The sequence below is a fragment of the Pinus tabuliformis genome, chromosome 3_1 (assembly GCF_031772625.1).
Source record: "Pinus tabuliformis cultivar Carrire ecotype Pingquan chromosome 3_1, CPIR1, whole genome shotgun sequence".
In the NCBI taxonomy this organism is placed as follows: domain Eukaryota; kingdom Viridiplantae; phylum Streptophyta; class Pinopsida; order Pinales; family Pinaceae; genus Pinus; species Pinus tabuliformis.
The window spans coordinates 739,686,415-739,697,442 of NC_142301.1; the positions used below are offsets into that span (position 1 = coordinate 739,686,415).

The 11,028-nt window shown below is 37.7% G+C and overlaps 1 protein-coding gene across 1 annotated transcript; it reads left to right on the plus strand.

The window, feature by feature from the left end:
- The first annotated feature begins 7,513 nt into the window (after nt 1-7,513).
- Nucleotides 7,514-10,119, plus strand: LOC149189467 (uncharacterized). The gene has a single exon (XM_089411821.1). The coding sequence runs from the start codon at nt 7,722-7,724 to the stop codon at nt 9,969-9,971; it is 2,250 nt and encodes a 749-aa protein (XP_089267947.1). The 5' UTR covers nt 7,514-7,721; the 3' UTR covers nt 9,972-10,119.
- The last annotated feature ends 909 nt before the right edge of the window (nt 10,120-11,028 follow it).

An 11,028-nucleotide genomic window follows, 5' to 3' on the forward strand; every position in this document is an offset into this window, starting at 1 on the left:
GCACTTGATCTTTGAAACGTCTTTTTTCCTCCTGCGTTGCTCCTACTTCCCCTTTGATGCAAGGGCCACTTCCTCCTCTTCCTTCATGGCCTTTGTCCCACTGTTGCTACTGCCACTAATTGTGGCCTTCACCAGATCACGCCTCATCTCCTCCTAATGCAGATCAACCCTTACACTTTCCCAGTCTGGCAGGTGTTCTCTGCCTAGGATGCTCTAGACAAACACTTGCAAATCTTTAGAAACGCTATTCAGCGCTAATCGAACAAACTCTGTAGGTTAGGGCCCTGAACCTACTAAAGGCAGTCCAAGACTTCCTGAAGCTTCTTAAGGAAGGGGTATATTCACTCCCCTTTCTACATTCTCGTGCATCTCAACTTCTCTTCTATGTACATCTTCCGCTGCTCGGAAGATCCTTCGTATAGCATGTCTAAGGCTTCCCACATCTATCGGGTAGTATCCTTGCCAGCTATATGGGATACTACATGATCTCGAACCCCGCCGAGAATGATCCTCTTAGTCTTTGCCATCTCAGCCTTGTACTTCTTGAGTGGATCTGCATCAGCGAGTACAACTACAACACTATTGACATACGTCTTGAGATCATGCTCGTCTAGAAGGTAGGAAATCTTGACCTTCCAGATCACATAGTTGGAGGCTCCATCCAACCGATCTTGATCTCTCAATTCTATTGATGCCATCCCTTCAGAAAAAGTCAAACTGCTCCCTCTTCTTCTCTGCACAGTTACTTCCTAGCTATTCGCACTCCCTTCTGGAGTGAGAAATCTTGCACACAGCTATTGCTGCTCTGCTAGAAAAATTCAAACTTCTTGGTTGGAAGTCCCCTGAGGAAGAAATTCCCTCAGTATGCTCTATTCTCTCCCTCTCACACTATTCTGCCAACAACTATTGCAAAATATATGCGTCCCAGTTGAAGATCTACTTTGCAAGGAAACAATGTTTCTCCCTTCTGCCTCTGGAAAACTTCGATCTAGAGAATCAAATTTCTCTGTCGACTCACTCAAAGAAATCAATCTCACTCAAAACTTCGACCTCTTTGTCCAAGGACTGCACTGCCTTTTGGAGTTTCGAATTTCCACCTCTGCAATAAATTCAAACTCCCTCTTCCTTTATGCTCTGAGCTCTCTTGCCCTCACGATCTGTGCTTTGATAACATGTGAAAAGTAGGTTGCCCGCTTCCTACTGCAACAAACTGATAATATTTCACATACTTGTTAAATTACTTGAACAAGTTACTTGCAATTTTCTATGGCAAATATTGAAATACATACACAAGAGCCTACACAAAACAAAGTACTACATAAACTAAACACTACACTAGAGAGAAATAAACACACACATTAACACTGTTGTTTTTGGAAAATGTCCTCGGAAAAACCCAACTTGGGAAAACCGGTGCAACAACTGAGGGTTTTAATTATTATGTAGTAATAAATTTGAGTACAATTCGTTGGATGCCAAAAATGGATATCTGATACAGATAAATACTGGTAAAAAGTTAGTGAGAAGAATCTCACACTAATCCGGGAGATCTGACTCTGATCAGGGGCTTATTGACTGGCCCCACACTGTCTCTACTCACCTTCTGCATCAACCCTATGCAAATCTGCATCACATTGGCTGGGTGTTGCGTTAATCCCTCTACTGACCTCTTGCTGTCTAGAAATTTGACCTCTTGGCCCTCTGGTCTCACACCTCGGATTCTAGCACTGAATCTCATCTCTCCCAGCTGGAATTCGAACTCCCTTTGAAGCTCTATGCTGCCTCTACGTGGCACTGCACTGCCTCACTAAACTACTCTCTGCCTTACACTCCCTGGATATGGAAAACTTCCTCCAGTCTACTATCTTTGCCCCTCTCTGACTACTTCGACTTTACTGAATCACTTTCGACAACTCACAACTGCTACTCAGGAAATCGATTCTCTAGTAAAATCAAACTGCTGAAGTGTATTTCTCCAACCACATCGAACTCCTCCTTATAATCTCTCATTGGAGCTCCAACAGCCAGGATTAAAACATAATCGATGGCTAAGATTAATTTGGAGTTGATCCTCGTCTTCTTCAAGAAGATTCACACCCGATTTAATTAACACCCTTTAATTAACCAGATTTACTAAGTTTAGACTTAGGGAACCATTAAAAAAAATATTTTAATTAAATTCCACAAACGATTTTTGGGTTTTGGAGAATGCATTTATCTTAGCCACTCTACAAAGTTTCAAGCTAGACCACATCTAATGCTACAAAAATCAACAAGAAATAGAAAAGTTCCGACAACAATACCCCTCGTTACCTTTGCTTTGAGGACAAAGCATTTTTAAAGGGAAGGGCAATGTTACGAATAAAATATTTTTTAAAATAATAATTGATAGAAACAAAATAAATTTTATAATAATAAAATAAATAAACAGATTAATTATTAATAATTTGTCGTTATGAAAGGTTAAGAGGTCAAAGGACATGATCAATCACCTTCATGAACAGTTAATGCCTATATAGGAAACTGTCATGAAGGCAATTGTATCATCATTCGTTCATTAATAAAATATTTATTACTTCTCAAGCACATCAATGTCTTCGGTAATTGGCTTCTGCTTCTAACATAGTGGAGAACACCTTCTAGTTGCAGGGACAATAGATCAATTCTCAGTTACTGTAGTGGTAGCAATAGCAACAACATGAGATCAGATGCGATGCAGACAGTGTTGGCAGCAGTGTAGGGTGGCAGCAATGTAGTGTTAGCAACAATGCAAATGCAAAATGATTCAGCTACTGGGTTAACAAATGACTCTGAGTATGTGCAACAGTTTGGTGGATAGTGACAAGTTTTTGTAGATGTCAGACACCAATAACGTGGTCCAACTACAAAGGAGATGTTTATGAGAGAATAAATTCCTCGCTAAGAGGGAGTGTTAGATTTTGGTAGCATCAGATAGGTGTTCTAGTCTCAATTTGTGTCTAAGAGGCTAAGGAACGCAAGATCTCCAAAACCTAGAAAAGGTTTAGCGAGATAAGCTTACGAAATGCCTTAACTAAATTAATTAGGCATCATTTAAAATTTTCCTAAGTCTAACTTAGGAAATTTAGTTAATTAATGGAAATTAATCAAGGATGATCAAGAATGCTCTAGAGACTCACACGGATAAAGTCTAAGATGATCTTAGTTGTTGATGAGGGTCTAATCATGGTTGTTGAAGCTCTAGCGAGAGATTATAATAGCAAATTGATAGGATGGAGAGAGACATAAGAGGGGAGCAAGTTCCTTAGCAGATCAAGCTATCCAGTTGCAAAGATTCATCAAGGAATTGAGTTCGAGCTAGAGAAGGAGAGCACCAATGATTGAGGGAGCAACATAGAGAATTCCAGAGGAGTTTACCAGCAATTTTCCTGTGTCAGAGAGGCAGGAAGAGGGGGGTCGAAATTATTATGTAAAGAGGTTGAATAACTAGTGCGAGTAGTCAAAAACCCCAGTGTGAGTGTCAGAAAGGGAGTTGTTTCAGTTACTGGAGGCCGGGAGATCACCCAGAAGGCAGTGCGAGTCATTTCCAAAGGTAGAGGAAGCCTAGACGACTCAGTTGGAGTCAAATTGTAGGATGTATGAATTTCCTAGGCTAGTAGTATGAGTTTCAGGTAGGCCATGTTGTCGAGAAGAGAGAATGAGCAGGCTAGAGGGAGGCTGACTTGTTTTGCAGAGGGAGAAATTTTCTCCATATTATTTTTTTCCAAATTATTTCTAGAGGATTGCCATTTAGGCATCTAGATTATTGTACTCAAATTTAACTGTTGTGTAATAATAAAATAAACCCCATTTTCCACACCAGTTTTCCAAGGACTTTTTAGTCCAAAAATATTGGTGTTTATTTTATTGTGTGTGCGCATTATTTTCTCAGCTTCCAGTTTATTTTCTGCAATGTATTTTATTTTTTATGAATATTTCAATTGTGAGTTTATCGTAATTTGTCATAATAACAAATAAACTGTAGAACAATTAGGAGATAAATTTCCAGTAATTGCAATCTAGGAATTTTCACAAAGTTTTACCATGGGAGGACAACATTAACTCTTATTACATGTGATAAATCTTAAGAAAAAAATATTTCCTAGATCACTAAGTTAGAAGTGATATAATGAATAATGTACGCAAGGGGAATTTCTTTTATTGACCCTCATATTTGTATACGATGATGCAAAAGTATTTTGTCTCCTCAAAGTAGCTTTTAAGGGCTAGGAATCTTCATCATAAGAGAGAGATTTGTTTAGTGTTACCACCTCAAGACTTTGCTTTACAACCCCATTTCTTTATATTTTCTTTCTTTCTTTGATTTCTTAGTATTTTAATTAGATATGCTTTGTTAGGTACAAGACTTATGGGTAAGGGCCTTAGAGTGAGGTGGTGTGACTTTAGAGTTTTTTTTAGTTCCTTTTTTGGTTTTTATTTGATTTAGGCTTTTACATGTCTCTTCATTTACTTAACTTTAGACCTTGCCAAATGCCCTGTCACAAGTCAACCATGAGTGGGGATATTTTTTTATGAATGGACTGGAAGTAAATGAGAAATATGCACTATGTTTAAGTATTTTTTTGGAATATGAGATACACTACATCAACCAAATCTCCAATATTACTACATGACCCAAGACCTAGTGACAATTATCTAAAGGAAAATTATGTCCCCCATGGTACGACGAGGAAAAATAATAAAATTATTTTTGTTATGAAATGTTATTAGATCACACCTAATGTTAAGCAAGAAATCATGCATGAAACCATACCACAACTAAGGTGTCACAACACCATGTGTGTGAAAGCCTAGTGTATCATTTGTGAGTGCATGTAACAACTGAGGTGTAAGAGATGGGAATTGGTATGCCACGACTAAATCATATGAAAAATTTGAGGATTAATGTGATGTAATATCATCGTATATTTAAAGGAGAACTAGAAGAACAATTACGAGTCAAAGGATATAAGCAAGATAGTTCATGCAAGTAGCAACACCACAACCCATGAGAGTCAGAATTTGAAAATATTTACCCATGAGAGGGAAATAATCATGAATAGAATTGGACACAAGGGAGTGTCTACTACACCAATGCACTATTTAGGAAGTCTAATATTGTGAAAGAATACACAACTAAAATATGTCACCTAGGAACTAGCAATAAAGTTTAGAGTAGTTCCACAACTCTAGCCTTGAGGACAACTCTTTTTTTAAAGGGGAATGACATGATAGGACCCTTCCCTAACCTCCCTACTTTGGGGTACCCATGACTTATTAAATTAATGTATGAGGCCAATTTCTTTGAATAAGGTCCATGGACATTGTTCTCTTTCTCAATTATCAATATAGGGTTTATATTTTGCAAGTTCATCACTTTCGTTTCCTTTATTTTATTTTTTGTATTTTATATTCATTCTAATATTATTCATGATTTATTTTTTTTTTACTAAGTACACTATATTTACCCCCCACTTCCAATGACCTCAAGTTGTCTTTTTGAGGTTCCCTCAAAAGCGAATTTGAAAGAGGCCTTACTTGGCGGTGACCATTTGGATGGTGATTTCCCTCCAAAGGAGGGTTACAAGTAATTTGAGGATTGAAGTCCATGTTAATGTGAATGGTTTGGATGATATATGTTCTTTCTCTATCAATTTCAGTTCCTCCACTCCCTAATTTACTAACTACCATTATTTCACATTGGTTTTTTTCTCTCTCTTTTCATATTTATTGTTTGCCCCTCTGTACACCCTTGTGGGTTCTTCCACTTCTTTCTTTCTAGAAGAAGCCTTGGAAAGGTTTCTAGAGATGACTTGATATTTTATTGGTAAAGGTAGATGGGTGTTGGGCTTCCAAAAACTTTTCTAGCTTTTCCCCTACTTCTAGGAATTGAATGAGGACATACCTACCCATCTCCCACAAATATGTTGCAAGTGCCCAATTCTTGAGGAGATGACATTAAGTTATTTCATTCTAGTTTGGACATGTATAAGGCCATTTATAGCCTCTATGCTTCAATTTCTTTCATGTTAAGACTTTTATGGTGCTACTAACCAAAGTAAGGCCTTAGTTTTGGGTCATATAAGCCCCCCATATTAATTTCTAGATTCATATATTCTCTAGGTCCCACAAGCCGCACTATTGAAGTTCATAGGCCCTTTTGACCTTATATATACTTGCACCCCACATCCCCCATTTAACAATGATATATCATCTATTCACTATAATTATTTCTTAGGATCTCTTATAACATGCTCTTTTCTAGAGATATTGGGGTTGTTGACCACGGTCGATAATCCCTGCACTTCCACCAACAATTAATGTCTTCCTCATAGATATACTCCAAGTAGCTTTTAACCTTATTCCATCTATAGAGCTTGAAACCTTACCTTATGGAGTTATAATTTGGATCCACTAAAAGAGGGATCCATTTGTGCAAGAGATCATTCCCAAAATGGGTTACATCCCTTGCCTCAATGTCCCAGAAGCTTTATTGTTGAATGAGGGCGAAGTGTCATCTTACATTGTCCCACGGGAAGGAGCTTAGAGTCATTTGGTTCATTCTTATTAAATGATCTTACTCTACTCCCCTTGCATACTTTGATCTCCATATTTTACCTTGGAGTGCATCTCTGTTCTTCAACCAACACAATACCACCTTTTGTTTTCAAACCAAAACCATAGTTCCTTCCTATACATTGTTGAGTTCAATCCTTCTAGAAGGATAGATGTCGAGTCCTCCTTTATCACGAGGATGAATAATCTTAAACCAAGTGGCTTGAGGTCACTTCCTTTCCTACTTTGTCCATTCCCATGGGATTTTTTTCATATTCTTTGAATGGATTCTAAGACCTTTGAAGGTGCCACTAAGACTAAAACAAATAAAGATGATGACTTGTAGGATAGATTCAACTAGAACAATGACTTGTAGGATAGATTTAACTAGAATAATTTGACTCACTAGAGAAAGATGGTGGTAGGTCCAACTAGAGAAACTATCTCTCAATTTTTCAATAAGAGGCACCCAAGAGATGTCTCTATTTTGTTTTTCAAATAAATGTAGATCTATGCATTTGGAAGGAAATGAGTCTATTTGAAAATTTGTGAACCTTCCTATAGTTCTTTCAATATCTTCCCTAGTGTTAAGAAAAATAGTTGAGATTTTTCCTTATTTTACCCACTAAATGGTTGATTCACCCATAAACAAAATAAATTTAAACTCTTTTATCCATTAAATAGTTGATTCACTCATAAAAATGGCTATCATCAACAAACTGGGAATGTGATAAGAGCCATCCTTCTCACTATAGGGGATACTTCACATGTAATGCTAATATTTAGTTACAATTAGAGATCTACCAACAACTTTAGTGAGAAGTAAAAAAAAAAAAAAATTTTACTAAAACATTTTGTCTTTAGTGAAACTTTTTGATGAAAAATGATTGCAATAATTAAAAATTTGTTATTTCTTGATCTTTTATGTTTTCATGCCAAGTCATTTTGGTTGGAGAGTGAGAAGCCAGTCCCAGCACCAAATGCAATAATTACTATTTCCTGCTAAGATTTTTCTGTAAAAGGGCAAAGCTCAAGTCACAGTTTTCCATTAAAATGCAAATGCTTCACGAGTCAACCTTATCAACGAAAACGACTTTGCATTACGATTTATATTTATATCTTCTTTGCCTACATGTTCAATAGCAACAATGTCAACTCTTTTGTTTCCCTGGCGGTATGATCCCCACAACAAATTTAGACATTACAAACATCTTTACAAAATCATTTCTGTTATTCATTATAATGCTCTTATCCATCACAGAAACTGTCATTCTCTTCCAGCTCTAAACGTGCTACACAAGCAAAATGGTGATCCTGATATTCACTGGATCACCTATAGATTACATCACCTGGATAAGTCACCCGATTCCTTTACATATACTTCTCTCTTGCAGGTTTGCAATAGTATCACAACACTAAAGAAAGTCCATGCCCAAATTATCGCGACTGGTCTTGAGCAAAACATCTTTCTGGGCTCCAAGATCATTAACATGTATTCCTTGTGGAGTTGCATAGAGGATGCACGCAATGTGTTTGACAAAATACGCCAACGAAATGTTTTCATATGGAATGTGATGATCAGAGGGTATGCCATGAATGGATCATGGGGGGAAGCCTTTGCAATATATTTCCAAATGCAGCAGGCAGGTATACAACCCGACAATTTCACCTTCACCTTTATACTGAAGGCGTGTGCCGAGCTATTATCTCTGCAAGAGGGGAAAGAGATTCATGGTCATATAGTCAAAACTGGCTCTGAGTTGGATGTTTTTGTGAGTAATTCCCTTATATATATGTATGTTAAATGCGGGGTTGTAGAGCATGCCCGCCGAGTGTTCGACAGAATACCTGAAAAGGATGTGGTCTCATGGAATACAAGGATAACTGGATATGCACAGAATGGGCATGAAGTGGAAGCATTAGGTTTCTTCAATCAAATGCAGCTGGTAGAGATGAAAGCTTTGTTAAAGGAAGGGAACCTGGAGGCTGCATTGGACGTCTTTGAAGACATGTTGGAGGTAAATTTTCTCCCTGCAGTACGAACTGTCAATAATCTTATGATGGGTTTTTGCAGAGTGGGAAAAATTGAAGAGGCTTACCACCTCCTGAGGACTTTGCTTGGGAAGGGGTTTTCTCCAAATGTCTTTAGTTACAATCCATTGATACTAGGTCTATGCAGGGCAGGAAAAACTTCAAGTGCTATAAAGATTTTTTGCTCTATGAAGAGAAATGGTTGTTCTCCAAATGTGTACACTTACACTGCTCTAGTCTATGGTTTTAGTGAAGAAGGTAAGTGGGAGGAAGCTTACAGTGTTTTGGATGAGATGGCATCTGAGGGCTGTAATCCTAATGTTGTAACATTTACTACATTAATTAATGGTCTCTGCAAGAAAGGAAACATTAAGGAGGCCAGTAGGGTTCTTGATATGATGGTTAAGCATGATTGTTCTCCGGACTTGGTCACTTACAACATTATTCTTCATGCTCTTTGTAATGCTATGAAGTTTTTAGAAGCCTGCCAATTAATGGATGTTATTTCCAACAAGGGCTTTTATCTTGATATATATACTTACACTGCACTAATAGGAGGACTCTGTAAGGTAGGCCAAGTTGCAGAGGCCCATAAGTTGCTGCAAGATTTGCTGCGCAAGGGTTATGTTCTTGATATTGTTACCTGTAATATTTTTTTCAATGGCTTATGTCAAAAATACAAGTCAGAAGAGGCTTGTGCACTTCTGACAAATATGGAGTGCAAGGGTTACCGACCTAATTTGGTTACATACAATACATTGCTAAATGGTTTGTGCAAGGAGGGGAAGTTGCAGCAGGCATTTCAACTTTTTAATGAGCTGTCATATAGAGGCTGTTCTCCTGATACAGTTTCTTATAACATAATGATCTCTGCACTATGCAAGGACGGTAATAATTTTAGAACGATAAGAGAACTTCTAGGTAAAATGCATGTTGAAGGCTGTACTCCCAATGTAGTGACTTATACTTCTTTGATATATTATCATTGTAGGGTTGGAACGCTCTGCGAAGCCTTTCAATTGCTGAATTGTATGCCAAAACAAGGGTGCCTTCCTAGTGTTGTTACCTACAATATATTGTTGGATAGCCTGTGCAAGAAAGGAAACTTGCAGGAAGCATACAGGCTTTTCAGTGTGATGTCCAACAAAGGATGTACCCCTGATCAAATTTCTTACAATATATTAATCCATGCTTTTTGTAGGGCAGGCCAAATGTCAACATCAGAAATGATGGTTCGTGATATGCATACCAAGGGTTGGACTCCTGATGTTTTTACTTATGGTTCCATAATGTACGGGCATTGCAAGGTAGGCAGCGTAAACAAAGCCCTTGAACTATATGATGAGATGTTAGAGAATGGATATTGACCAAGTATTATTTTGTACAATATATTGTTATATGGTCTATGCAAGGAAGGTAAAGAACAACAAGTGTCCAAGCTTTTACTTAACATGGCAATTGATGGTTGTGGTCCTGACACGGTCTCTTACAGTATATTGAAACACAGCATAGCCAGGGGAAGTGGACTTTTGGAATCTCTTAAGCTACTGAATTACTTGATAATGTGTGGTCGCCTTTTACCAGAGTAACAGAGCAGGGTCGAGTTGTAGAAGAATTATAGGCCAAATTTGATAGTTATTTTGGAGACCAGTTGTTCCAGATCAAGGTGATGTTTTATCTTCAGTCAAAGTGGGTGTGAGAGCAATATTTTCGAGAGTTTTTCCAATGCTCCACCAACAAGAAGCCAAGATACACACAGGGAGAAGGGATGAATTATCTTGTATATCAACAGTAGATTAGAAAGGAAAAATTATTGCATAGTGCAGGAGGGCCGTAAACTTGTGGATGGTTTATAAATCTCAGAATTTTTTAGAATATAAAAGGGTCTATCAGAATTGATCATTTATCAGAATATAAAGGGTCTACTTCATCACAGAATTGAGCCATCAGTCCAGATCTGATTTCTTAGGCCAAGTTTATTTCTGAGCCAAAGAGGAAATGTTGTAGCAGCTTGGTAGTGAAGGAGGATGAGTCGTTTCCTGTGTCTCCAATCATCATTTGTGTTCCAGATCTGGAGTCTTCTTGAACTATGCCCTGATTCCTGTAGCAGCCTACCTATTTAAGAGGCCGAATTAAATTTAGTGGTGCAGCAAATCAGTTGGTTCAATTGCCAATCAGTTGGGAGTCTTGTCCAGGTGTACTTCTTCCAGAATCATTGTGATTTCTGCTATTTTCTCCTATGTAAGATCAGATTTTATGCTCTATTACTTGATGACTGTTCCATGGTATATTTTAGGTTTCTATGTTGGAAAAATAACAGTTTGAAAGGGCTGTAGCTCCCATATTTAATGATCAAATGTTATGCTGGTGTTTATGTAATTTCCTCTCTTGGATAAGACTGTCCATGCGGATGCATATTTAGCT

Bases quoted from the DNA above. Each gene is read 5' to 3' on its own strand.
- LOC149189467 (XM_089411821.1), top strand. From the start codon at position 7,722: ATGTCAACTCTTTTGTTTCCCTGGCGGTATGATCCCCACAACAAATTT.